Below are 26,949 nucleotides of genomic sequence, written 5' to 3'. Positions count from 1 at the left end.
GGATTTTAAATAAATGTTATAGAAAATAGATATTAATGTGAAGTTATATATGCTGTAGTTTGAACATCTGCCAGTTGATTATACATGGACATTGGGGTAAGACATAATTACTTGATTAAAACAATACCTAAATTCTACATAAAAAATAAATAACACAAACTACCTTACTTGTTAGCAGCTTCATGGTAAGTAGCACTTGATCTTCCCGGGAATCCCTTATGGGCATTCTTGCTGGTTTTCCCCTTATTCAAAGGAGCCCCATGTTTGCCATAATTATCAGGATAATCCCCCATTTGAATCCGTTGTTGTTCCCGAGCGAGAAATTCCGGATATTGTGGATTAACATGCTGTGGAGGAGCAATGGCTATATTAACCTTGTCTGGTTGGATGGTGTATGCGTTTGCTGGGGGATATCCTTGATATTGGTTTGGCTTTTCGTATCCATAGCTGGGCTGTTGATATCCTGGATTGTAGCCTGGTTGCTGATATCCTGGATTGTAGCCTGGTTGCTGATAACTGGGGTTGTATCCTGGCTGTTGATATCCTGGATTGTATCCTTGATTAGGATTGTCATAGTATGGTTGTTGGTATTGTTGCTGCTGAGGTTGCTGCTGTGGTTGCATCTCCTCATAAGGAGGTGGTGCATCCATTGGGGGTCTGTTATAAGATCCTTCCTTTTCTTGCTGTTTCAACTGTTCTTTCTCTGACATGATGATTACACTTTAAAGTTAGATTAATTGGCAAGTAAAAGAAAGAGGCACTGTTTTACGTGAAATTAATGATGTGAATATTGGCACTCCCCCTAGATTTCATTTTTGTGTCACTTTCAAACTTCACACCAGAAAAAAAAAATATAGAAGAAAATTTTCACAGAGAACCTTAAGACACCAACAGTGAACCAACCCTTCAAACATGTTCAAATCATTCGCCAAACCCCAGTCATCCTCGGGTGTGCTCACATTCATTCGTGGAAAGAGAATATCGGCAACCAACCCAGCCACCGAAAGAATCGTCCAACAACTTTCCGTTCTTGCTGCCGGTAGAAAACAACCTAAGTTACTTAACTTGAGTAATGAAGATATCGTCAAGCACCGTACTATCATGAGTGCATGGAAGTTGTTCACCAGGAAAAAGAAGCGTGCTGAACAAGAACAACTCAACCAACAATATGAAAGTATCTGTAATGCCATGAATGATTTAAAAGAAACCAGTCCAGCTTTGTTTGAACTTGCCAGTCATAAAGAAAAGAGGTTAAGATTCCCATTGGAAATGAGATTCCCTACCGAATACCCACCAAATAGACCATGGGTGTATAACTTCACTGGTCCTGTAAAGAAGAGAAAGTAGAGTGTGTACGTTAACTTATGTAAATAGATTATAATAATACAGCATGTATATATAAAGACTAATCATCTAAGACTCGTGCTTTACGTTTTCGCATGGGTGTTCCTGAACCGCTGGTACTGTCGCCAGGAGATGCCGCACTTACAGCAGTTGCGCCACTAGTTATACTTGCTCCTGGCGAAGCAGCATTGGCATTCTTCATACCTGCACTTCCTGGATCAATGGAATCCTCATAATCATCAAAATCGTCTTTATTTGCATTATTACTTCCATTCATGCCATAGTTCCCTCCTTGTCGTTTCATTAAACCCTTAATGTAATTCACCGAGCTCAAGCTGAAAATATGATCATCTTCAGTATACACTATCCTTCGTTTATTCCCTCCAAATCCACTCAGTGCTCCCCCACCTCCTCCACCGCCACCACTACCACCACTACTTCCACCACCTCCACTTTTGGAGAAGTTCTCAAACCCTTTAACGATATTCCCGAAATTACTCTCCTCGAAGTAATCAAGTTCCTTTTGATATATTGAATCTTCCAATGAAGTTAGTTTCGTAGTTAGTTCCTGACGTTTTACGATCTGTTGAATAAGTTTATTCTTTAACTTGTTGTAATTCTCAACTCCTTCATTTTGACTCGTGGGTTTATTGGTTTCTTCGGTTTTATTATTGATATTTAGATTTTCTATCTTTGCTGCTTTTGGTGAAGATGCTACTTTGCTCGGCAGCCCTTTGCCATCTTTTTCTTTGCTAGCCATGGTTGTATTGCCTTGCCCTAACCCTGCTTATGTTGATATTTGGGTTGACTTTAGATCATTGGAAAAAATATGAAAATGTCGCGCATATTCCAAAGAAATGTCTCGCTTTATACGATATGGAAAAGCGCTACCATATCCCTGGACAATTGGCTAATTATGAGAAGCTTTCAATTAGCGTTTGGGACTCTTTCATCTGGATTTCAATGTTGAGTATTATGAAAGGTTCACAAGGTCAAGACTCTTTCCTCGAAATGCAAACATCGAATACCAATTGGTCTTGGTACTCAGCATTAGCATTTTGGCAAAATAGTCAGACGGAAAAACCTTTCTAGAAACTCATCAGATCTTACGCAACCAGCCAGTACGGTTTAAAGCTTATCTGAAAAGGATCTTTGATTTTGGTATAAGTTATATACATGGATGGTTAATTGTAATTCCAGCTATTAAACTTCTACAACTGGTCTAAAATTCAACAAAATCAACAGTATTTTGGGTGTGTCATTTTTCATTTCCCCCTGGTCACTAACTATAGTTGCGTGGTAGCTATCGGACTAGTTTCTCAAGTGAGGCAAACTAAATTGATCTATAACATGTTTGTATCCGTTGATAGTCACAATTGAGTTAGTTTCTCTCTTGGTTAAGTGTATTAAGAACAAGTATTGAGTTTACTTGAATAACTTCGAAAATGAGGAGTATACTTTTCATCACTCGATTTCTCTGTGTGTGGGTATAATCAAAGTTATGCAGGATATAGTTCAAATTAGGATTATGGGGAAAATTTTACCTTTTGGTTGATTTTGTTACTCAAAATGACTCATTATGAATGTGAAGTGCCTAGCTATTTTTGTGTAACTAGTATAGATTTCGTTGAATTTACAATAGTAGTGTGTTAAAAGTATCAATTGAACAGCTACGCATGATGTACTAGTTGCAATGTGTGCCTCGGGCGAAAGCTACCAAAAAGTTGCAACTCTCCGGGGAAGTTGTTCACAGTCCCTCCGAGGCGAGTAAAAATTTCCGCACAGTTCCGGGGCCGGAGAATATGGAAGGGGAAAAAAAAAAAACTACCATGGCGGTTAGTTGCTGACCGAGCATGCTTTTGTGGGAGAGGGAGGCGCTATCATTGTTGCGCGCATTGGCCAACTCCGACGCCGAACAATTTTTTTTAACTAGGAAGGTTAAGTAAAAAGTTGGAGAAATTGAACAGCAATTGATAATTATTGGCTAGCAATTGGGTATCAATTGATATGAGATTCTCATTATAGAAATTTTTCAGTTACGTAGATTACTCATATGATGGTATTAAGTTTCTAATTACAAAAATTATAAACAAGAAATCAAATTAACGTTACAACAGAAAACTGTGGATATGCTCGTTGTTGCGTTCGGTGACACTTGACGTGCCAGGGCACAATCACGCTCTAGCAAGCCCAAATTAGCAACTAAACCATATCCTGATGCGCCCCGTTGGCTGTTGTAAATTAAAACTGAAAAAAAAATTAATAGCTTATCCGGGAAAGTGTGGCCCACTATTTTTTTTTCCATCAGTCCATACATACAAAATTAACGCAAGCCCGTTTTTGGCTCACCCCTCTTGTTTTATTTATTTATTTTTAATTAAGAATCTCCTTATGTTTCATTATCCCTAAAAACTCAATTGTGTAATTTATTTTTTTTTTCACGTTTTTCAGATTTTATTCCAGAGAGTTCCGTTAGTTCTATTATAAATAGAATTGTTGTTGTCCGTCAATTCAATTTCATATTTTTATTTCTCTTTTTCTTCTTTCTCTTTTTTTTCTTCTTTGTAGATTCAATTCAATTGATATTATACATATACAATGGCCATCACTAAAGTTTTTGCTAGATACGTTTACGACTCCAGAGGAAACCCAACCGTCGAAGTCGACTTACACACCGAAAAGGGTTTATTCAGATCAATTGTTCCATCTGGTGCTTCCACTGGTATTCACGAAGCTTTGGAATTGAGAGATGGTGATAAGTCCAAGTGGTTAGGTAAGGGTGTCTTAAAGGCTGTTGCCAACGTTAACGACATCATTGCTCCAGCTGTTGTTAAGGCTAACTTAGATGTCACTAACCAAGCTAAGGTTGATGAATTCTTGTTGTCTCTTGACGGTACCCCAAACAAGTCCAAGTTGGGTGCTAACGCTATTTTGGGTGTTTCTTTAGCTGCTGCCAAGGCTGGTGCCGCTGAAGTTGGTGTCCCATTATACAAGCACTTGGCTAAGTTGGCTAATGCTAAGGACGACGGTAAGTTCGTTTTACCAGTTCCATTCCAAAACGTCTTGAACGGTGGTTCCCACGCTGGTGGTGCTTTAGCCTTCCAAGAATTCATGATTGTTCCAACTGGTGCTGAAACTTTCTCTGAAGGTTTAAGAATTGGTTCTGAAGTTTACCACAACTTGAAGACTTTAACCAAGAAGAAGTACGGTCAATCCGCCGGTAACGTCGGTGACGAAGGTGGTGTTGCTCCAGATATCGGATCTCCAAAGGAAGCCTTGGACTTGATTACTGATGCCATTGAAAAGGCTGGTTACACTGGTAGAGTTGGTATTGCTCTTGATGTTGCCTCTTCTGAATTCTTCAAGGACGGTAAGTACGACTTGGACTTCAAGAACCCAGAATCTGACGAATCTAAATGGTTATCTGGTGAACAATTGGCTGCTTTATACGAAGAATTGATTGCTGCCTACCCAATTGTTTCTATTGAAGATCCATTTGCCGAAGATGACTGGGATGCTTGGGTTCACTTCTACTCCAAGGTTGGTTCCAAGATTCAAATCGTCGGTGATGATTTAACTGTCACTAACCCAATCAGAATCAAGACTGCCATTGAAAAGAAGGCTGCCAACAACTTGTTGTTGAAGGTTAACCAAATTGGTACTTTAACCGAATCCATCCAAGCTGCTAACGATTCTTATGCTGCTGGTTGGGGTGTTATGGTTTCCCACAGATCTGGTGAAACTGAAGACACCTTCATTGCTGACTTGTCTGTCGGTTTAAGAACTGGTCAAATCAAGACTGGTGCTCCAGCCAGATCTGAAAGATTGGCCAAGTTGAACCAAATCTTGAGAATTGAAGAAGAATTAGGTGACAAGGCTATCTACGCTGGTAAGGACTTCCACACTGCTCAAACTTTGTAAGTTTAAATAGTTGTTTAACATTTTCTTATGAATATAATTAGAAGAGTAAAACGAGTGTAGCATTATAACTATATGTCTATTTTAAAAGGGTATGGTTCTGTTCAATTGCATCCAATGCCTCGAAGAGTCTTTGACTGGCATGATATGTCTCAGTAAAAGTGTTGTACAAAGGCAAAGGAGCTAAACGAATAACATCGGGTCTTCTTTCATCACAAATAATTCCTCTATCATGTAAGTACTTGTTCACTCTTTCCATGACATTCTTTTCCTTGTCATCAAAATGAGGTTGGAACAAGATTGACAATTGACACCCGCGTTCACTTGGATTTAATGGAGTTAAGATCTTGAATCCGAGTTTAGAACCATCAGTATCGTCTTGTTTAATGTAGTATTTGCTTGAAGTTAACAAATCTTGAAGGAATTGTGTTAACTTTATCGATTTTTTACGTAAAGTTTCAACCCCACCTACTTTAGCAAATAATTCAAGCGATGATCTGACCGCAACAGTGTCAATAACACTTGGGTTGGACATTCTGTATGAAAGCGCCAGATTAATTGGGTCAAATTTTTCAAGCATCTTGAACCTTTCATCCAGGTTGTTCCCCCACCAACCGGCCAATCTCGGTTGGAAATGTCCCGTGGTGTTATCGCGGGTATAATGTTCATGGACATATATTCCGGCAATACCTCCTGGTCCCGAGTTCAAGTACTTGTATGAACACCATGCTGCGAAATCCACATTCCAATCGTGGAGGTGTAATGGGACATTACCAACCGCATGGGCCAAATCCCACCCTACTTTGATATCAGATGATTTTTCCTTGATGTATCTGGTTATCTCAGCGATATCAAATAATTGTCCGGTATAGTATTGAATCCCTGGAAAACACACAAGAGCAAGTTCATCGATATTTTCATCGACGAATCGTTTAATTTGCTCGGTGGTAAGATGGGTCTTGCCCTTTTCGACCCCAACTTGAATCAAATGGGATTCGTCATATCCAAACAACTTCACCAAGTTTAAAAATGCATAGAAATCACTAGGAAATGCCTGTTTTTCAAATAAGATCTTGGTTCTTTTACCCTTTGGTTTATAGAAATGGATCAACAAAGCGTTTAAATTGGCAGTAAGTGATCCCATTACCGCAACTTCATTCTCTTTAGCTCCGACAATTGGGGCCACCAAAGGAAGGAGAGGCAAGTCAATGTCTACCCATGGAGTGCTCAGAGGGTGATTAAAGTGGGACTCAACTGCACGATGTTCCCAGGCAGTCAATTCTGCTAAAATGGCTGTTTTGGTTTGTTTTGGCATAAGGCCAAGGGAGTTACCACAAAGGTATATGGATTCGGTGGAGGGAGTAAGTGTGGGGCCATTGGTAACACTAGGTGGGGAGATTCCTAAGGTTTCAAATGTTGGGATGGCGAATTCCAGCTTATAGGTTGGAAATTCCTCATCCAACTGGTTGGCTTGTTGTAACGACATTGTATATGCAGTGGTGGTTATTCCAAAGATTGTAACATATCTTTGCAATTTTTTTTCAACCCGGATTTAAATTTTCCGGGTTGGGCAGACTACTAAGAATAAACAATAATATCACTACCATGATTCATTCAGTATTAATATGTATGTTTGACATCTGTACATGATATCAATAAATATACTAACACTCTAGTTCAGTTAATAATGACGGATTGCCGCGTCTAATGAAGTTCTATACCCAGGTGGACATCCCCACCCAACGACTTCTCCTTCAACAAGTCCACCAATTGATATCTGTTCGAACACCACAAGAATGTTCGTTTATAACCCCACCATCACTTCTTGAAGATGTGGAGGACATCAAAGTGATTTATCGTCATTATGCTACTCTTTACTTTGTGTTTATTGTCGATGATCAAGAATCAGAATTGGGGATCCTCGATTTGATCCAAGTGTTTGTTGAATGTTTAGATAAATGTTTCACCAATGTTTGTGAATTGGATTTAGTATTTGGATGGCAAGTTCTTCAAACTGTATTAGAGGAAATTGTGCAAGGTGGTATGGTCATTGATACCAATATCAGTAGAATAGTAGCTGCAGTTGATGAAGCAAATAGTCAGAAAAATGGAGGTACCAATGCAGGTGCATCCATATTGCTGTCATTGTCACGAGATAGAGGATTTTGGGGCAGATAATATATGTATATTACTATTTACAGGGAATAATAGAACATTTATAAGTAGCAGTGTTTATTTCCACCACCACCACCACCACTTTTTCTTTTCTCCTCCACTTATCAAAGCTTCAGCTTCACGCATTTCAGCTTTAGCTCTTTCAACTTCCTCTTTCAGTTCGTCTAATGCTTGATCTCTTCTTACTCCTTCGTAATCCACCAACTGTTGACCTAAATTACGTTGATCCTTCTCAAACGGGGACCCGATAGGACCAGTTTTCCAAATTGGTTCATCCAGCTTAGCAGTTTGTTTCACAATTTCCATCAATCTTTGCTGTTCCAATTCCCGTAATGCCTTGTTACGTTCATAGTCTCGACGAACTTCGGGTGAGAAGGAAGCAATTAAATCCTCTTCACTAGGTCTGATTGTGTTGTAAAGAAGAACCCCGGTTCCAATAATACATCCTCCGGCAAAGTATACTCTAGCCCATCGGTACCATAATGGTTTAGTTGACATGTTGTGCTTTTGTTGGCTTTGCTTAGTTTAGCAAGGCTTGTTATTTGCTGTGGTTGATATATCAATCTTTTCTTGAGGTTCATCTTGGTCATGCGTTTATCACGTGTGCAACTAAATTGAAAAATAATTGACAAATTCAAGTGCCTTGTAGTGGCATGAAAAGCTCGGATTACATCAGAGTTTTTCATTATCTAAAGATTGATACCATTGGAGGAAATGAATTTTTATCATTTCTCCCATTTGAATAAGTGCTATCCTAATTTTGGATTGGTTTGAGGGTTGAACTTCTTCAACACCTATATTTTTTTTGCAACAATTTGCCACATTGTTTTGAAAGGAACTGTGCGTCTAAGTTGAATTGGCAAATTACTCTTCCTTAAATAGAATCATGACAGACTATGACCCAACAAAAGTGTAATAGATACAATTAGCATTGTGTTATGCGGAGAGGGGGGGAAGGGATTGCGATTGTGAACCATTAATTCTCTTGACGAGGTTAAGTAGAAATCGCCACAAATAGAATAAACAATCAAGCTGCTGAATCTAATGTATTAAGAACAACTAAGTTGCATTATCAATTCAATTCTTGCCCCATTTAGGGAATTCACCCTGACTACCCAGTAATAATTTGCAGCACATGATTTTCTTGTAAATTAATACATTGAAATGTTGAAATGTTTGAACGGTGAATTAACAAGAAAAATGCAAGAACTAGTGGAGTATACCATGCAATATGACGACTACAATAGGAATGCACTTGGCTGCCAAGATTATATCTTAGAAGGAATATTCAGCAGTAATCACCATTGCAACGTAGCAACATCCCAAAGCCTCCATGGATAGAACTGCGATTATTACGATTAAAAGGAGTCAAGAGGCGACTTATGTCGGCTAAATCAGGGGATGGCATCGGCGCAAGTGTATACTCTTAATTATCATTAAGAAGAACCTAGTGCCGGAATATAGACTAAAAAGATCAGCTGTTTAATAACCAAAACAATGTAACGTTGTCGGCTCCAAAAAAAATACAACGGTCGTGTACCACCCATTCAATACAGGGGTGACACAAAAGAAATAAAAAAATGAGAAAAATTGGGAAAATTTTTTAGCCCAAAAAAAAAAAAAAAAATTCCCTAGGTCAATTTGTTTTGTAAACGAGCTAAACGACACACTGTTTTTAACAAACAAAGCATATTGCTGCACTACACAACCAGTTAAGACGCGCCAGTTATTATTGACTAATTGGACCTATCACATCAAGCGTTACCACACTTTACGTCAAAAGTTATTTTACCCCTGACTGACACCAAACTTTCCATTCACTTTGAGCTCAGCCTGAATTAAATTTTGGGTTAATTTATCTGATCTAGTTTCCTTTGCTCCCTGTTTTCTTTTCCAAAATAAGCATAGCCACCAAGGGTGAGTGGATTTTGATCCTTATTTTGTGAATTGCGGAGGTTTAAAACACAATAGGTTTCGTCGTTTAGGATTTACATTCGTTTATTCCATTCCAGCTAATCATACCAGTCAATTGTTCATTTAATCCCAGACTTTGGTCAAAATTAAACGCTAAGTTGTGAACTAAAGCACCATTACAACTACTACTCTTTTTCAACAAAAACAGTACATTAAAGTCAAATCATATAAACCATGACTGAAAATTCAACATCTAGAAAGTCATCAATTGATCACCAGGAACATCATGATGAAGACCATCTGCAATCACCAGATGCACATCGTGGCAAGAACAGAACATCAACCGGGAAGAGAAAGTATCATCTGAAGTCAAGAAATGGATGTTCTACATGCAAGAGAAGACGTGTTAAATGTGATGAAGTTAGACCAATCTGTACCAAATGTAAGAATTTGAAATTGGATTGTGGTTATTTACATGATGATTCTAATCAAAATAGCGATAGTCATCACCAGCAACAACAACAACAACAACAACAACAACCATCACCTCCTACAAAAAAGAGAAAATTCAGCAAGAGTGGGGAGACAATTAAAACTCAACAGGCAACTCCCTCATTGACTCCCAGTCCTAGCGTTATTCACGATAAAGTAAAGACGGAGTCTGTGACTGCAGCAGTACCAGAACCTTCCCTTGCTCAGCTGATGCAGCAAACGCAACAACCTCAACCACAACAAGCACCTCCAAACAACACATTGAATGCATTAGCTTCAGGATTATTAAGCGCGGGCAATTTGAACAATATTAATGTCGCCCGGCTAGTCAATGATTTATCAAGTATGAGTGACTTGTCTGCATTGAGTAATTTAGGAAGCATGGGTAATTTAGCTAATCTTTCAAGCTTGGCTACCTTGGCTCAATTTCCCATCGATTTGAGTAATTTAGGATCATTGCTTGATTCTGGTGGATTAGCCGCTGGTATGGCAGCTGCTGCCACCGCTGCTGCTGCTGCAAGAATAGTTCCACCAACCTCATCATCTAGTGCTACTTCAACAGCTATGCCAAGTGCTTCATCTTCTACGCATGGAAATAACAATACAGTCACGCCATTAACTCCAAACACCAGCCTGTCGCTTCTTAGTGAAATTGAAGCAGAGCAACAGCAAATGGGATACGCAAATTTAGCTATGCCCAAGAACAATATAACCGATCTTCCTGATTCTAATCAAGCAAATGGCGAAGAAAATGGTTCAGTCCCCCCATCTATTCCCCAATCCAATCTCAATATGCAAGATCTTCGCTTAATGTTTCATTATACTTCCCAAGTTGCCAGCACGATTACTGGAGCTGGGATTTCCGATACGAATATTTGGAATTTTGATATTCCCATGTTGGCATTTAACTACCCTTTTTTAATGCATTCGCTTCTTGCATTCAGTGCTACCCATTTATCACGTACTGAAAGTGGATTGGACCAATGTGTTACCTGCCATCGAGGAAATGCTTTACGTTTACTAAGAGAAGCAGTATTGAATATCAATCCTGAAAACACCGATGCCTTAGTCGCCAGTGCACTTATTTTAATTATGGACTCTCTTGCCAATGCATCATTCCCTTCGTCAACTTCACCTATATCACTTCCTGCATCAGCATGGATCTTTCATGTCAAGGGGGCGGCCACTATTTTAACTGCAGTATGGCCATTAACTGAAGCTCTGAGATTTTATAAATTCATCCTGGTTGATTTGGGAGATTTAGGAGATATAATTAATCAACGAGTTAATCTTGGTAAAAAGGCAAGAAATGGCAGTGGCGATTCCGAACAGCAACAACAGCGATTCTATACTGATTTGGAGTGTCATGATAGTGACATTGCTGATTTGTACCCCGTGGAAATTGATTCTCCATACTTAATGACATTGGCATATTTGAATAAGCTTCACAAGGAACGGTACAAATCTGATTTCATTTTACGAATATTTGCATTCCCGGCATTATTAGATAAGGTATTTCTTACATTGTTAATGTCGGGTGATGTTAAAGCCATGAGGATTATGAGATCATATTATAAGCTTCTTCGAGCATTCACGACGGAAATGAAGGATAAAGTATGGTTCCTTGAAGGTGTTTCCCAAGTACTTCCTGTGAATGTTGAAGAATATGCTGGTGGTGCCGGTGGTATCAATATGATGTTGGATTTCCTTGGTGGAGGTCCAGCCATGGTCGAGGATGAGTTGGAAGACCTGATTGTGGAGTTTGATGCTGCGGGTAATTTGAACCAAAAGTTACCCGATATGAATGGGATGCCTAGTGAGATTACTAGTGGGATGGAGGTGATGCAGGGTGATAATGGGTTTATGAATATTCGGTAGATTTTTTAATTCAGTTGGTTGTATTTTATGTATATATGTAATATTGAGATAATTTAAGAAAACTAATATTTAGAAACTGTGCAGAGAGATGGCTTGGAAATTCCTGGAATGTGTGGCAGTGTCGGAACTTTTCTGGGATTAGAGTAGAACAGCTTGGGTAGAAACAAATATACTTGTAAATAACTACATGTTGTATGAGCAACTCGGTGGTTAATCAGGAAATCATATTCCCAAAGTCGGAAATTTTCTTGGGTCAAGCTTGGTATCGCGTGCTATTTGTGTTTTTGACCAATGAGGCGGCATAAAATTGTAGCACCATAGCCTTTTAGCAAAGACAACCATTTATAGTCAGTTCTTATGTCACATCAATTGGGAGACTTCCACATGCTAAAATAAGCTAGGTAAGCCACTGTGATTAGCTCTCGCTAAGCACCACAAACCTCGGGAGTTTAACTCGAATATTTAATTTAAACAATAGATGGTAGCGCCATGGTAAGGCACCAGTAATGTGATAATGAATATTATCGTATATTTAAACTCGGAAATCTTAGATATTGCCAATTTACTCTAACCAAGTTGTGTCTAGTTGATATCATTCATTTGACTGAATAGTCTTGATGTTTGACGTAACTCGGTTAAGTTAGCTGGGGGGGTGACTTTGATGTGGAAATTGACCAAAAAACGAAAACAGCCCAAAATTAAAATCCTAAAAAAAAAAAAAATTTAGCGGGAAGGAAAAAAAAAAATCAACAAATCGTTAAAATCGAACAGTACCAGCTCACTCACTCACACCAACGTTTCAAACACAATTCACAACTTAGATTTGAACCACACGCGAACCGCTCCCCATCATTTCTCCAAACCGTTAGTAGTGTCAAATAACAACATTGATCAAGTATAAACTGATTGACTCAACTACTCAAATTTCGCTGGATTACTAATTTTGTTATCTATCCTTACCACACGTATCTATATATATTTAACTAAGTTACACCACTTCCTCCTCCCCAAAAATAATCAACAAATAAAATATACCAGCTAAAATGCAAACTATAAAGTGTGTTGTTGTCGGTGATGGTGCCGTCGGTAAAACCTGTCTTTTAATTTCATACACCACTAGTAAATTTCCTGCTGATTATGTCCCTACTGTGTTTGACAACTATGCCGTCACGGTTATGATTGGCGATGAACCATTCACGTTGGGGTTGTTTGATACTGCTGGACAAGAAGATTACGATAGATTGAGACCGTTATCATACCCATCCACTGATGTTTTCCTTGTTTGTTTCTCGGTGATTTCTCCTGCTTCATTTGAAAATGTCAAGGAAAAATGGTTCCCTGAAGTACATCATCATTGTCCTGGTGTCCCCTGTTTAATTGTTGGTACACAAACTGATTTAAGAAACGATGATGTTATTTTACAAAGATTGCATAGACAAAAGTTATCCCCAATCACTATGGAAATGGGTGAGAAATTGGCTAAGGAATTAAGAGCCGTCAAGTATGTTGAGTGTTCAGCATTGACTCAAAGAGGTTTGAAGACTGTGTTTGATGAAGCCATTGTTGCTGCTTTAGAACCTCCTGTCATTAAGAAATCGAAAAAGTGTACTGTGTTGTAAAAGGTTATGTCCTGGGCTATTTATATTTACTTGATGAAGAATATAGTTTAGTCTAAATAGATTGAATGTTTTTGTATATTAAACAGCTACCGTAGGCTACTGCTGCTTCTTTGTTGAGTTTAGACTTTGCTTAGTAGTTTTTAACCAAGATGCTGTTTTCCTCGGCTATTTAACGGGCATTGCCTGATAATTATTTTGCTCGTTGTAGTTTACTCACGCGATATTTACTTTCTTCTTGGCTTGTTTTGGTGTTTACAGATGACACATTAGTCGATGAATTGGAGGGGCTGTGTTTATAAGCCACCTATCCTCCCCCATACACTTTCTTTCCAATATCTTTCTTTCTCCCGCATCGAACTGTCTTTCTCAAAAAGTGCATTGTTCTTGGCAGCCTTTGTCTGGTCAACTCTCCACCAGGCATATATTTACGGAGGGATTGCAAACCTTACCAGTGTTCTCACGGTACGTATGGGGAACGCCTTCGTCTTCCTTTCATCATATTGTTCTTTTTAGTTTTTTTTTTGTTTGGGCTCCGCCTTGTATTCCAGTAGTTTAATAATTACTTGGTCGTTTCTCCTCATACGTCCTAGATCCTTCCATATGCGGAACTGCTGTGACGTACTGTGAGTAGATGCCCTATCATCGCATGCATTGGAAACTTTATTGTATCGCTGTGGTAATTGTAATACAACGAGAAGGATGCATTTAGATCAATTATACTTTATTATATACAAGATAATTGACTTAACCAACGGTATGCCCAATGTAATGCTAGTAAATACATACCAAAGTAAACTGCTCCTTTATTTATTTGCAACACGTCTTGTTAAGATTGGTCGTGCATTTGCTCCCAAAACCCTACAATTTTTTTTTTTTGTTCTTCCTTCTTTGTTGACCATATAATTTTTTTCACTGAGCATGGCAAATTACTTACAACCAACTACTACAAGCTAATCTACAATAATGTTCTCAGCAGCTCGTTCAGATACGTTATTTCTAGGAGCACAAAAGATCAGTGGTGATGATGTGCGCACCCAGACCGTCCTTGCCGCACAAACCGTGGCCAATGTCGTGAAGACCTCGTTGGGTCCGGTGGGTTTAGACAAGATGTTGGTGGATGATATTGGGGATGTCACCGTCACTAATGATGGTGCTACTATTTTATCCCTTTTGGACGTCCAGCATCCTGCTGGTAAGATTCTTGTTGAATTGGCTCAACAACAAGATCGTGAAGTTGGTGATGGTACCACCAGTGTTGTTATCATTGCTGCTGAATTATTAAAAAAGGCTAACGAATTGGTAAAGAATAAGATTCATCCAACTACCATTATCAGTGGATACAGATTAGGATTGAGAGAGTCTATCAGATACATCAACCAAGTGTTGTCTCTGAGCGTTGACAGCTTGGGTAAGGAAACCATTATTAATATCGCCAAAACATCCATGAGTTCCAAGATTATCGGATCTGATTCCGAATTCTTTAGTAAGATGGTTGTGGACGCTATGCTTGCCGTCAAAACCACTAACTCCAAGGGTGAAACTAAGTACCCTGTCAAGGCTGTCAACATCTTGAAGGCACACGGTAAATCTTCTTTAGAATCGGTTTTGGTCAATGGGTACGCCTTGAATTGTACCGTTGCTTCTCAAGCCATGGTTAAGTCCGTCAAGAATGCCAAGATTGCTTGTTTGGATATCAATTTACAAAAAGCCAGAATGGCCATGGGCGTTCATATCAACATTGAAGACCCTGATCAATTGGAAGAAATTAGAAAGAGAGAATACGGAATCATTATTGAACGAATTCAAAAGATCTTGCAAGCTGGTGCCAACGTCGTGTTGACCACCAAGGGTATTGATGATTTATGTTTGAAGGAGTTTGTTGAGAATGATTGTATGGCTGTGAGAAGATGTAAGAAGGAAGATTTGAGAAGAATTGCTAGAGCCACCGGTGCCACCTTAATATCTTCTTTGTCCAACTTGGAAGGTGAAGAAACTTTTGAAACTTCCTACTTGGGTTATGCCGAAGAAGTTGTTCAAACTAGAATCAGTGATGATGAATGTATTTTAATCAACGGTACCAAGCAACATTCCTCCAGTTCGATAATATTGCGTGGTCCAAACGATTACTCCTTGGACGAAATGGAAAGATCTATCCATGACTCTCTTTCTGTGGTTAAGCGCACTTTAGAAAGTGGATATGTTGTGCCAGGAGGTGGTGCAGTTGAAACTGCTTTGAATATATATTTGGAAAACCTTGCCACTACTGTGGGCTCACGAGAACAATTGGCCATTGCCGAATTCGCCAATGCCTTATTAGTCATCCCAAAAACCTTGGCCATGAATGCTGCTAAGGATGCTTCTGATTTGGTGTCCAAATTAAGAACATACCATGCTGCTGCTCAGTTGGCCAAGGATGACGATGACAAGAGAAAGAAATATAAGAATTATGGATTGGACTTGATTGAAGGTAAGATTGTTAATGAAGTTACTCATGGGGTATTGGAACCTACCATGTCCAAGATCAAGTCTTTGAAGTCGGCCTTGGAAGCCTGTGTATCTATTTTAAGAATTGATACTATAATTGAAGTCAATCCTGAACCTCCAAAGGAAGATCCTCATGACCATTAAGGTATATATAATAGAATATTCGTCTAACTTAAATCACCATGTTGTAGTAAAGTGAAGTGGGCTGTGCGGAAGGTTACTGCACTGTGCTTCTTCTTATTTAGCATCGCCTTATTTAGCATCGCCTTGGAATGTTCGCGTCGTGAATACTACTTATTTCCCAAAGGAGGTAAACTCCGGCTGCGAAAAAAAAAAAACTCTAAAAAATTTATCTATTTCTTAAATAAACTACTACAAACAAATTAAAAGTGTAATGGTACAATGATTTGCAATCTATTTGGAGGGGTATATGGTCCTGCCTGTGAAATGAATAGGGGGTATGCGTGAGTGTGTGTATCTAGAAAATTCGAGATGATAATAAATTAAAGGAATGGGTAGATCGTTTCATCTTAACAGGAGGATGTTGTTGTTGGTGGAGCACATTAACTGACTTGTTCAGGAGTGGAACCCGCTTAGGTACAAGGTCGTATTCTTCATTCTCCAGTATTATCGAAGAGGATGATGCGGAATGTGGCATGCCTCTAGCAAGTGATAAATTAGATGATACCGAGTATGAGCTGTCCAAAGAATAGTTTGAACTGACACTTGATTTGGATGTGCGGATGGACCAGTTGGATTTGGATTGGGCTTGTAGTAACTTGTAGTAATTTGCGCGTTGTTCCGATTCGCGTTGGCGTTCGCGAAGCAAGGATTGTTTTATAGGTTCGAGGAAAGGTTGGAGTGCAATGATGAGTTCTTGGTGTTTGATGTTGATGTTCCATTTCAACAAGCTCAACAATTCGCGTTCAGCCATATTGACTTCTTGTTGTGAAAGTAATCCATCGGTGTACTTGGTCCAATGTTTGTTCAAGGGTGAACTGTCGTTTAAGGATTTAGCAGCGAGGATTAATGTCGAGAGGAAAATTCTGTGTCTGGTGGTTTCCATTCCGATGGCGTTGGCAGGGAGTAAGTTTCTGAGTTTGTTCAAGTAAACGAGCGTAGCCATCAAGGTGGGTACTTGCACGTTAGAATAGTTGATTAAGTTGTGAATGAAGTCGGTCAACGATATGGTGTTGTTGTGTGGTGTTATTATGAGTTGGTTGTGATGTTTTGTGGATACTGGCTTTGCTGGTTTAATTTGGATGATGGAGTTGGTGGTGGCCACCAAAAAGTTGACCATTTCTGATGACACTCTTTGTCTGGAAAATATAGCCAAGGCTTCTCTGTCGGACATGATAGGTAAGGTTTTAATTAAGTAAAGTAGGATAAGTAAGTAAGACAAAAATAGAATAAATTACAAAAGTAGATTTTGGGCATGTTTTATAGTTTTGGAGATTTCCAAGTAAAGTTTCAGACTATAATTAACAATAACAATAATCCCAATTAAGTTAGAAGACGCCATGTATGTACCGTGAACAATAAGATATGGAACGTTTTAAACTTTTTGTGTCAAAAAAAACTGAAAGGGATGTCTGGCGAAAATAGAAAATACCGCGACAGCGCGCGTTTTTTTCCCTAAAGGGATGGATAAGATCTTCAAAGATTTAACTATATTCATGGGGCAAACTCCCAATACTAACATAACTGAAGTAATTCCCCATCCATAGCATGATTAATCAACATCTTTGAAGTGATAAGTCATCTTCTTAAATTGGTGGACATGACAATTTTCAAAATAAACAACGCGTAGAAACATGCAAGTGTGAACAAAAAAATCCTTCTGTTTATTTTGTTTAACCCCTTTGACATCATGCAGTAATTCGCGGGGAAAACGCGCAAGACATTTATTAGTCGGCTATAAACTTCCTATGCATTAGTCGGTTTAGAGTTGTAATTAAAACAATAACCATGCCTATTCTGGAAATATTTGGTCATATGATAATCCCGTATTCACTGAGTTGATATTTAACACAATACTAACCAGATACGAACACAAATGCTAGACAAGATACACCAGTAAAAACACTCTCTACGTATATAGGAGAAGCATTCATATGGTACACTTTATGGATAATGTTTCTACTTATTGTTATATACTTCGTAACGTAGATTTACTAATACAATGATACATATACACTACAACATTTCATCGGGATGGTAGAAGAACGCCAAGGCAGCAATCAAATACATACTCAACAACATAGCCCCTTCCAACCAATTGCTCTCACCGTCCAAAATAACTAAGTTGGTAATAAATACACTGACAAACAAAATTGCTGTTTCAAATGTGGAAAAGTACAAGGACATAGGCACATCAATGGCCCAACCAATCAACACCATGAATGGAGTAACGAAATTGGCAATTTGCAAGGAAGAACCGACAGCTACACCAATGGCCAAGTCCATCTTGTCCTTCATGGCGACAATGATGGCAGTAACATGTTCGGCAGCATTACCTACGATAGGAATGACGATCAACCCGATAAATGTTTTGGAAAGACCAGTAGTTTCAACAATTTCATCAATTGAGCCAACAAGGTAATCAGCGGAAATGGACACCAATACAGTGGCAGCAAGTAAAACAATGATAGATCCAGTGACAGTCAAGTGGGTTTCATGGTTGTGACGAAGTTTGTTGGAGGTGACAGGAGTCAATGTCAAGACATTGTCATTGTCACTCACTGTTCTAATGACATTGTGGTCTTCTTCTTCACCTTCAAATAATGCCTTGTGAGTCTTCAATGAGAAGAACAAGTACAACACATATACAATTAACAAGATAACAGAGACTCCTCTAGATAAAGACAAGATTAAGTCGTCTCCATTACCAGGAGCAGGCTTGAATCCAACATGCTTACCGCCACTGGCAGGTAAAGAGGCATGGAATGCAGCTGGAATCAACAAGGAAGCAGTGGCTAATGCCATTAAACTGGACATGGTTTGGGCCACGGTCTGGTTAAAAGTTTGTTGTACTCGGGTGATACCACCGGCAATAAAACAACAACCCAAGACTAAAAGCAAATTACTCAAGATACTTCCCAACATTGATGCTTGGACGATTCTTACTTGGTTCTCCTTCAAGGCGATAATTGACACAATCAATTCGACGGCATTACCAAAGGTTGCATTCATCAACCCACCAGCGGTTTGTCCCACGAAATCACTAATTTCTTCAGTAGCGTAAGCTAAGATGGAAGCCAATGGGATAATGGCGACAAAGTTCAACCAGAATCTTGCGTTAGAACTCCAATTGAGCTCACCAGCAGCGATACCCAATGGAAGAAACACAAGCAAGTAGTTGACGGGTGATGACTTGAAGGTCAATTTTGTTGTCCACCAAGTAGTCGTCAAGAATTGTTTTAAATATGAATCATCAGGATTAACGAATGGGGAAGAAGAACGGCGGGTACTTAATAATGGAAGGTCACTCATGATTACTGAATTGGTTATATCGTAAAGAAGGAGGTCTCCTGAAAAGTCATTCCCTGGAATGGCTGGAATTCTAGAAATATTTTTTACAATCATCAGCCATCATACTGTAAAAAAAAAAAAAATATGGCGGCGGCGTATATCAAACTTAAAATTGCCTACTGCATACAACACAAGTTCTCTTACTTCTACATGGAGCAACATTGACGACCTGCTCACAGTCACCACCAAACACGTCCTCTTGCATTTCATGTCTAACTGCAATCACTGGTGAAACACCTCTGTCCCCCCCCCCCTTCCTTAACAATCGTCAAAGTTGCTGGCTAGGTTTTTACTTAGTCATTGTTCTTTTTTTTTCCAGTGCTTTGTTTGCATTCTTACTGGATACATCATCCACATCATACGACGACGTATACCGTCCATCCCCAAGTCACGTTACCGTATTTGCGGTTGTCATTGCAATGGTTCATTTTCATTTCCTTAGCTGATCTAAAAAATCAGTGAGAGAAGTCCTTATTTGGCTTAGAGGACTAGGCTTGGCTGGGCTTAAAATACGACGATTGTTAAGGGCTATTCTTTCCCGTTTTAGGATATTTAATGTTGTGCTACCATGTGGTGGCCTAATAATTGCAAAAGAAATTTTGTTACCATTGGCTGTTACAACAGTGTTATACAACATGTAATGATTGATTCTATTGTACATACAAAACTTATCTATATAAAATATCAAGTGTTTCATAAAATTCTTATGCAGCCAATTCATTCCATAAGTAAGGTGTGAATATAACAATGGCAGTAAATATAGTTTGAAAAGCTTCTATCAAGGCAATAGGGAACCCAACCAAACCATGATGTCTGAAGTTAACATAGATGGAATAGAAAGCTACACTAAAGAAATGATTAAACAACAACATAGGGAAGGGCAACATACCACTCAACAACCCAATTGGACCATCAACACATTCTCCACCACGTTCAAAGTACTTGAAACATCCAATTTGTAAAATCTTGAGGGCTCGTTTATCAGCAGCAAACAAAGAGTACAAGGCAATGGAAAGAGTATTTATCACGGCATCCAAGTTCTTTCTCTTTCTATGGAACTTGTCCAATCTCTGGGTCATGAATTCGTAATCTTGCAAGTCTTCAACGTACTTTGGATGTAATAATTTAGCGAGCAATACGGCATCGTTTAAACCAACAGTCATACCACCTCCAGTCAAGGGGTGTCTCATGTTCAAGGAGTCACCCAAAAGGATAAAACCTTGGTTGTTGGCCCGGCCTTGTTTCATAGCGGGCAAGTATTGGTTAGGCATGATTCGGTAGACCTTCAGTTCAAGAGCCTTCTTAAATGAAGGCAACGTTTCCTTAGGAACGACGGGCAACACTTCCCTGCGTAAATATTCGTAAACTTCGTTGTTGGAAGAAGATGGAGGTTTTGTTGACTTGTAAGCACACAACATTCTGGTTTCATGAGGAGAGATTTGATAAATCAAAACTGGAGCATGGTCACCCAACAAGACATGGCCCTTGTTTTTAGATGGTAACACGGCATCTTTCAAATGTAAACCGATAAAGTAGGAACCAATCACGGGGACATTCGTAGGACTTAATTCTTTTCTAAACTTGGAGTAAATACCGTCACACGAAATCGTCAACTTGGCATGATGGTCTTGTAATTCTCCATCTTTACCCTTGGCCTTTACCCCAATGACGATATCGGGATCTTCAGGATCACGAAGGATCTTCGTCACGGTAGCTTCTAACCAGTCAACGTTAGGTTCTGCTCGGACTATATTTCTCAAATTCATGATGAAATCACCATGGTGGAATGCACATCCACGGACACGTTCATCCTCCTCCCAGGTCTTGGTGCTGATGGTGGTGTCATCCAACAACCGATCATTATCACCATGGACTACATCCCAAATAGGAACCACTGGGTTGGTGGTATTAGCCACAGACTTGTAAGGGTAGGGAATCTCGACAGCTTCGTTGCCAAACTTGACATAGTATCCGGTACAGTCAATAGCTTCAATGTTATTTATAGCCTGGATCATTCCCAACTCACGAAGGGCTTTGATCCCACCTGGTTGCATTAATTCACCCACGATTCTGTCGGGCTTGGACCAGTCACGTTCGACAATAAGGACCCGTCTTCCTTGTCTAGCAAAGGCAGTGGCTATGGATGGCCCAATGACACCGGCACCAATAACAATCACGTCGTACTCTTTCATAACAGGTTTTTTTTCTTTTAGTTCAGTGGATATCAGTAAAACCTAAGAGGTTGTTGTCTTGGTAATAAGTGAAAATAATCTAAGGTAGTAAAGTCCAAAGGATTCTTACGATAATTTATAGAAGTTTGGAAATGAAAAATCACATTCACTTGAAGAAATGACACCACCAAAAGTACGACCAAACAAACGATGGTCGCATCCGCACCACCACCGCGCGAAAAAAAAAAAAAAGAAAGAAAAAAATATTGCAACGGTTTATACGATTTAAACGAGGACATTGGCAAAAGTTACCAATTGTAATTCTTGGATTACGTTACATTATACTATATGCTAAGACTACTCCTCATCACTGTCACTATCAGTATCTTCCTCTTCATCTGCTTCCTGTAACCATGTTATAAACTTACTGGTCAACTGTCTAACCTCAGCTTCATCACCTTTGGCATCCCACCATTCCAAGATATTTTCTTCCTCGGTGATATCCAAATCATAAAGTGTTTTGACTGCAAGGAACAAAATCACTTGGTTATACGAAGAACTCAACTGTTCAATCTTATCTTCCAAGATATTCAACAAGTCAACCTGTTCTTCACTGCTGAACACTTGACGGGTAAACATTGGTCCCCAGTGGTTGAATATCTTGGTACCAGCTTCTTGAGGCTTTAGTGTGTCAGTAGACACAAACTCGACAATCTTGTTCAACAAAGCTTGAACAGTAACGGATCTCACTTCGTGATAGGTTACATTCATCGACATTCTCAATGTGTTCAACTCTAACAACGCCGTATCTATATCGTGATTGTTTTCAATGGCTCTAGCAACAGTAGCAACCCCTTCTTTGGTGAAATCTTCTTCTTCGCCGTCGTCATCGGTGATGAATCCTCCGTCAGAAATCATCGAGTTGGCAGAATACCTTCTATTTCTAGAGTGCGAACGTCTCTTGGTTCTTCTGTTGGATATCGAGGCAATGGACTCGTCGGAAACATTAAGATGTTTCATCTGGTAAATCATACCTGAGTAGGAATCAGCTACTGATTCAGATTCATCAAAGTCTTCGTCTTCTTCACGGTCGGAAACATACATGAACCCCTTACCTTGTTCACCCACTAAATCAATGTCCTCGACTGCAAAATCAGGAATGACAACTGCAGGCTTGGCGTGTTCTTCTTCATCTTCGGAATCGCTGAAACTGTTATTAAAATCATCGCCTTCTCTAACGATTTGACTTTCAACAATACGCACATTGTTTCCAATAACTTTATTGTCTCCAATAATAACATTGAACCCGATGACGGAACCCGGATTCAAGGTAACATTGGCTCCAATCTCAGCATTGGCAGCAACAATAGTATGTTCGAGCACGGAATTATCTTTTATCACGGCATTATCCCAAATATAAGAATTGTTAATGATGACATTGTCACCAATCTTACAGTTTCTTCCCACCACAGACTTTTTGATGCATGTGCCTTCACCAACAACTGTTTTCGTTCCTATTGATGTAGATGTGCCAATCTTACAAGACTGGGCCAAAATCACTTTATCTTCTTTATAAATATTATTGAATTCGTAATTGTACGAATTGTCCTCGATCAAGTTTGAATCCGGCACAATTGGGTAGCACCATCTGGCCAAGATATCTTGAGACACGGCATCATAAGTGCCCCAACTCTCAACTCTGGCAACATATTCTGAACTGTCTTCAGTAATGTAGGCATAAATAGTCTTTTTCAACAAGTCAGAAGTCAATACCCCCTTGACAAAGTCGCTTCTTAAAGTTTGATAATCAAAGTTTTCTTGAAAAATCTGTGGCACTTGGGGTGAACAGATATCAACATGGCAATCAATCAAATCGTTTCTAATGACGAACTCGTCTTCTATATCTTCCAACAACTCAGGATCGATATTTATACTGGTCTTCTTTCCATCGACAGAAGGTATGCCTTGGTAGTACAAGCATCTATCGGTTTTCTTATCCAATATGAACGTAGCTGGTTCAATATATGATCTCGTTCTATGCAAAGGCGAGGCTTGGTTCAACACCATAGTCACCATATGATCTTTATCGCTCAGTTTCTTGGCGCGGTGGAAATTCAAACACTTGCTGAAATCCATATTGGTCACGACATCACCCGAAACCAAAAGAAAATCACCCGAGATCAACCCACGGTTATCCAAATCTCTCATGGCATCACCGACAGATCTGGACTCTAATGACATGATCGTAGCTATGTGGAAAGGGGAGTTTTTCGATTGACTCCATTTAGAATTTTCAATATAGGTTTGGATTTGATCTGCATGGGAACTACACATAAGGTAGACTTCATTGACACCGGCTTGCGCCAAGAATTCCAAGGTGTATTCAATCAAGGGAACGTTGGCCAACGGTAAGAGACATCTGGGTTTGACAGCAGTCAACGGCATGAATCTCGTTTGGAACGAATCGGTCAAGACAATTGCTTGAAATCTGTCATCTTTAACAATTTCCTTCTTGGATTTAGACTTTGTTGCCACGGGACTAGCTTCTTTTTTCTTGGATTTAGGTGGCATTGCTGGGGTAGGAAGGCAAGATGTGTTGTCTAATAGTTTGACTGATTTTTTTTTTTTTTGACTAATATCCTGCTTGAAAAAAAAATAAAAAAAATTTTGACTAGGTCACGTGTATTCCTAGAGATGTCTACTACTAATATTAGCATAGGATAATAAATTTACTATATACATGAACTGAACTATTTAGACGTTGCTAGCGGCCTCTTCTTGCTTCTTCTTTTCTTCATACTCTCTAAGAATTTGCTTTTCTTCAGCTTCCTTTTCCATAATAATTCTCTTCCAACGAGGAATTGGTGGTGGTTTAGCACTTTCAATCTCTTGTTCCTTCATAGCCAACAAGATAGTACTCAACAACAAAATAACAGTTATACCCTGAGCGTACATTCTTGCTTGCACGGCCTTTTGAGTAGTCGACATGATCTTGTCTCTATTAACAAATACCCAAGAACCATACATTGAAGCGGCCCAAGCACCGATAATTATCTGATACTTGTTATTGCTCAACACGGTGAAGATCTTATTGGCCAAAGATAATCTATTCCATTCACGATACTCTTCCATCATTTTAGCTTCGTGGTAATCCGATTGATGCATTTTTTGATCAAATTCCCATGATCCCTGATCAGCCCAGAATGCAGCGATCGAAATGGTGGGCATGATGAAGATACAGGTCTTAATGGATGGGTTGAATCGAGCGTACTTGATTGGGTGTCTCTTCTTCAAGTATGTGAATATACCGGCGGATACCAAGGCACCGTAGACTAATCCTTTGGTACCTTCGGCAATCACATGGGATGTGTGGGCTTCCTTTTCTTCAGTGGTTAAGAGCTTCATTGTATGGTTTATGGTATACTACTAGTATTGCTTTGAAGAAAAAAAGATCAGATGTTTTGCGAGTGTATTTATATGCTATCATTTTTTTCTTCAAGCGTCGTTTCGGATAGTTGGGTTTTCCGAGGCGTTTTCTGGAACGATAAGAACTGGTGATGCAAATGTGAAAGGGTTGGGTAATCCTTTGTTACCTGTATTGTGATATTACTCGATATTGCATGTGCGAACGGCTAAGTAGTAAACTCAAGTAGACATCACGTAATGACTACATTTTGCCCTACTGGGAAAGTTAAATGTAAAACAAAGAAACAATGGAATTCAACTTTTCCCAATCTATTTGATCAATAGCATTAAAGTACATTTTACGAGTTGACAGGACAAGAAATTTGGTTTCGAGCACTTCAGTGTTTCACAACAAAAATAATATTTCACCTTTCTTATGTATATTTGCTACTGGGATTAAATTTAACCAAACAGTATAAAAAGAATATGTCAAAAATATCGCTCAACTATTTCAGATATGTTGGAGAATAGTCTTTTTTTTTCGGGATATCTGCAAAACAACCTACTTCAGATAGATTAATGCCGTTTCCCATTGTGATTAATTGCACCAGAAACAACGCTTTATCATAACCACAACTATATAGCTGTAAAGATAACCTTTTGTATAAATATTTTGTGTAGACCTTTTCCGAAATCGATGTTCTTTTTTTTTCCGTCTAATCTCAGAACTAAATTTATCAGATCTTTAATCGTGTCTTCTTTAACTCAACCATGGATCACTCAATGATGGACCACTCAGGTCACGCTGGTCATCCTATGCCAGACATGCCACCTATGGACGATATGTGTTCTATGAATGTATGTGGAAAAAAAAAGCTTTTATTCTAATTTTAACAAAGTACTAACTAATCTAGATGATATTTACTTGGGATTGGAAAAACACCTGTGTCGTGTTCAACTGGTGGCACATCAAAACATACTACGGATTCATCTTCACCTTATTTGCAATAGTGCTATTGGGAATGGGGTACGAATTTGTTCGTGCTTGGTTTTCCTGTTGGGAAAAGGCGTACTTTGCAAGATTGGCAACTCCTACCAATCAAACTTCTCAATCGTTAAGAAATTTCAGATTAAGCCGTGGTGTATTGTATGGGTTCCAAGTATGGTATTCATTCATGTTGATGTTGGTGTTTATGACGTATAATGGATGGTTGATGATTGCCGTAGCTGTGGGTGCGGGTATTGGGAACTATTTATGGGGAACCACTACTGAGTCCGGCTCAGTTAGAGCCATGTCCTGTCATTAGATAGATTTTGATATTACTCTAGACATATGAATGCAGGTTATTCTAGTTTTAAATAAAATGACTAACTTTTAAAAGATAAAAATTTTTGTACGATAGTTTCCATTTGTTTCAAGTGCACATATTTTTGAAAATCATCCCTTAATTAAAGTAGTTACTATTATCGAACGAGCTAAAGAAGGTGTCGTTGTTTGGGAAAGTCAAGGAGAATTATGATTTTCTGCAGTTTATTGCCAGCTCTATGTATCATGGACAAAAATACTGCAACAACCATGATAACTTTGCAACCACTATTCAGATAAATTTAATAAGCTTTAAACAATAAGAAATCCACTTGCTACTGTAATTGAAAGTTTCCGGTGGTCTTTCCTTTCATCTGCTCCATGCTAAAATATGGCTGCAATACCCTATTTAACTTTCCTAGTTAATTCCTCTTTTCCTATTCTGTATACTAATTGCATTATATTTCAATCTAATTTGAATATTAGTGTATTCATACATCGAAGATAGTGTTAAATATGCTATTTTTACTGTAAAAATAGTAATAGTTAAATATCAATGCAATTTATATTTAAAATTCCTGCAAATTTTTGCTCAAATCTGTTAAAAATTAGAAAAAAATCGACATTGTCATAAAAATAACCTTATGAAGTTTTTCAAAAAGATTTCATAAAAACCAAATCTATAGAAAAAAACTCTATATACTACTAAAAG

At 38.8% G+C, this 26,949-nt stretch overlaps 17 protein-coding genes across 17 annotated transcripts; 8 read left to right on the top strand and 9 right to left on the bottom strand. All coding sequences in view use genetic code 12, as the record gives it.

The window, feature by feature from the left end:
• Positions 1 to 164: 164 nt before the first annotated feature.
• SPAPADRAFT_142653 (uncharacterized protein) lies at positions 165 to 710 on the bottom strand (the record flags this gene model as incomplete). Its single annotated transcript, XM_007376881.1, has 2 exons — positions 165 to 415; positions 518 to 710. 2 exons carry the CDS (start codon positions 708 to 710, stop codon positions 165 to 167), a joined length of 444 nt encoding a protein of 147 aa, XP_007376943.1.
• A 178-nt stretch (positions 711 to 888) lies between these two features.
• Positions 889 to 1,750, top strand: SPAPADRAFT_62821 (mitochondrial 54S ribosomal protein mL40; the record flags this gene model as incomplete). The annotated part of the gene is made up of 1 exon (XM_007376880.1): positions 889 to 1,750. One exon carries the CDS (start codon positions 913 to 915, stop codon positions 1,345 to 1,347), a length of 435 nt encoding a protein of 144 aa, XP_007376942.1.
• EAF6 (Eaf6p) lies at positions 1,406 to 2,104 on the bottom strand (the record flags this gene model as incomplete). Its single annotated transcript, XM_007376879.1, has 1 exon — positions 1,406 to 2,104. The coding sequence occupies one exon, from the start codon at positions 2,102 to 2,104 to the stop codon at positions 1,406 to 1,408; it is 699 nt and encodes a 232-aa protein (XP_007376941.1).
• A 1,838-nt stretch (positions 2,105 to 3,942) lies between these two features.
• ENO1 (phosphopyruvate hydratase) lies at positions 3,943 to 5,265 on the top strand (the record flags this gene model as incomplete). Its single annotated transcript, XM_007376878.1, has 1 exon — positions 3,943 to 5,265. The coding sequence occupies one exon, from the start codon at positions 3,943 to 3,945 to the stop codon at positions 5,263 to 5,265; it is 1,323 nt and encodes a 440-aa protein (XP_007376940.1).
• Positions 5,266 to 5,341: 76 nt separating this feature from the next.
• SPAPADRAFT_56854 (kynureninase) lies at positions 5,342 to 6,748 on the bottom strand (the record flags this gene model as incomplete). The annotated part of the gene is made up of 1 exon (XM_007376877.1): positions 5,342 to 6,748. The coding sequence occupies one exon, from the start codon at positions 6,746 to 6,748 to the stop codon at positions 5,342 to 5,344; it is 1,407 nt and encodes a 468-aa protein (XP_007376939.1).
• A 94-nt stretch (positions 6,749 to 6,842) lies between these two features.
• APS3 (Aps3p) lies at positions 6,843 to 7,488 on the top strand (the record flags this gene model as incomplete). The annotated part of the gene is made up of 2 exons (XM_007376876.1): positions 6,843 to 6,889; positions 6,944 to 7,488. 2 exons carry the CDS (start codon positions 6,868 to 6,870, stop codon positions 7,438 to 7,440), a joined length of 519 nt encoding a protein of 172 aa, XP_007376938.1.
• Positions 6,944 to 7,993, bottom strand: SPAPADRAFT_68133 (uncharacterized protein; the record flags this gene model as incomplete). The annotated part of the gene is made up of 1 exon (XM_007376875.1): positions 6,944 to 7,993. The coding sequence occupies one exon, from the start codon at positions 7,933 to 7,935 to the stop codon at positions 7,495 to 7,497; it is 441 nt and encodes a 146-aa protein (XP_007376937.1).
• Positions 7,994 to 9,549: 1,556 nt separating this feature from the next.
• On the top strand, positions 9,550 to 10,781 carry SPAPADRAFT_62816 (Zn(II)2Cys6 transcription factor domain-containing protein; the record flags this gene model as incomplete). The annotated part of the gene is made up of 1 exon (XM_007376874.1): positions 9,550 to 10,781. A coding segment is annotated over one exon (1,180 nt), but the record flags the coding sequence as incomplete, so codon positions are not given.
• Positions 10,782 to 10,807: 26 nt separating this feature from the next.
• On the top strand, positions 10,808 to 12,143 carry SPAPADRAFT_62815 (uncharacterized protein; the record flags this gene model as incomplete). Its single annotated transcript, XM_007376873.1, has 1 exon — positions 10,808 to 12,143. One exon carries the CDS (start codon positions 10,936 to 10,938, stop codon positions 11,719 to 11,721), a length of 786 nt encoding a protein of 261 aa, XP_007376935.1.
• Positions 12,144 to 12,480: 337 nt separating this feature from the next.
• CDC42 (Rho family GTPase) lies at positions 12,481 to 13,528 on the top strand (the record flags this gene model as incomplete). The annotated part of the gene is made up of 1 exon (XM_007376872.1): positions 12,481 to 13,528. The coding sequence occupies one exon, from the start codon at positions 12,765 to 12,767 to the stop codon at positions 13,338 to 13,340; it is 576 nt and encodes a 191-aa protein (XP_007376934.1).
• Positions 13,529 to 14,272: 744 nt separating this feature from the next.
• TCP1 (chaperonin-containing T-complex alpha subunit) lies at positions 14,273 to 16,148 on the top strand (the record flags this gene model as incomplete). The annotated part of the gene is made up of 1 exon (XM_007376871.1): positions 14,273 to 16,148. One exon carries the CDS (start codon positions 14,304 to 14,306, stop codon positions 15,966 to 15,968), a length of 1,665 nt encoding a protein of 554 aa, XP_007376933.1.
• A 10-nt stretch (positions 16,149 to 16,158) lies between these two features.
• PCL2 (cyclin) lies at positions 16,159 to 17,224 on the bottom strand (the record flags this gene model as incomplete). The annotated part of the gene is made up of 1 exon (XM_007376870.1): positions 16,159 to 17,224. The coding sequence occupies one exon, from the start codon at positions 17,176 to 17,178 to the stop codon at positions 16,303 to 16,305; it is 876 nt and encodes a 291-aa protein (XP_007376932.1).
• Positions 17,225 to 17,752: 528 nt separating this feature from the next.
• Positions 17,753 to 19,357, bottom strand: VCX1 (Vcx1p; the record flags this gene model as incomplete). Its single annotated transcript, XM_007376869.1, has 1 exon — positions 17,753 to 19,357. One exon carries the CDS (start codon positions 19,314 to 19,316, stop codon positions 18,021 to 18,023), a length of 1,296 nt encoding a protein of 431 aa, XP_007376931.1.
• A 410-nt stretch (positions 19,358 to 19,767) lies between these two features.
• On the bottom strand, positions 19,768 to 21,664 carry ERG1 (squalene monooxygenase; the record flags this gene model as incomplete). The annotated part of the gene is made up of 1 exon (XM_007376868.1): positions 19,768 to 21,664. One exon carries the CDS (start codon positions 21,545 to 21,547, stop codon positions 20,060 to 20,062), a length of 1,488 nt encoding a protein of 495 aa, XP_007376930.1.
• A 219-nt stretch (positions 21,665 to 21,883) lies between these two features.
• On the bottom strand, positions 21,884 to 24,097 carry GCD6 (translation initiation factor eIF2B catalytic subunit epsilon; the record flags this gene model as incomplete). Its single annotated transcript, XM_007376867.1, has 1 exon — positions 21,884 to 24,097. The coding sequence occupies one exon, from the start codon at positions 24,095 to 24,097 to the stop codon at positions 21,884 to 21,886; it is 2,214 nt and encodes a 737-aa protein (XP_007376929.1).
• A 143-nt stretch (positions 24,098 to 24,240) lies between these two features.
• Positions 24,241 to 24,955, bottom strand: SPAPADRAFT_62804 (uncharacterized protein; the record flags this gene model as incomplete). Its single annotated transcript, XM_007376866.1, has 1 exon — positions 24,241 to 24,955. One exon carries the CDS (start codon positions 24,929 to 24,931, stop codon positions 24,281 to 24,283), a length of 651 nt encoding a protein of 216 aa, XP_007376928.1.
• Positions 24,956 to 25,678: 723 nt separating this feature from the next.
• On the top strand, positions 25,679 to 26,324 carry CTR2 (low-affinity Cu transporter; the record flags this gene model as incomplete). The annotated part of the gene is made up of 2 exons (XM_007376865.1): positions 25,679 to 25,789; positions 25,846 to 26,324. 2 exons carry the CDS (start codon positions 25,703 to 25,705, stop codon positions 26,236 to 26,238), a joined length of 480 nt encoding a protein of 159 aa, XP_007376927.1.
• Positions 26,325 to 26,949: the final 625 nt, after the last annotated feature.

Source organism: Spathaspora passalidarum (assembly GCF_000223485.1).
Source record: "Spathaspora passalidarum NRRL Y-27907 unplaced genomic scaffold SPAPAscaffold_6, whole genome shotgun sequence".
Lineage (NCBI taxonomy): Eukaryota > Fungi > Ascomycota > Pichiomycetes > Serinales > Debaryomycetaceae > Spathaspora > Spathaspora passalidarum.
Note: the sequence above shows the minus strand (reverse complement) of the source record. Positions and strands in the feature narration are given on the sequence as shown.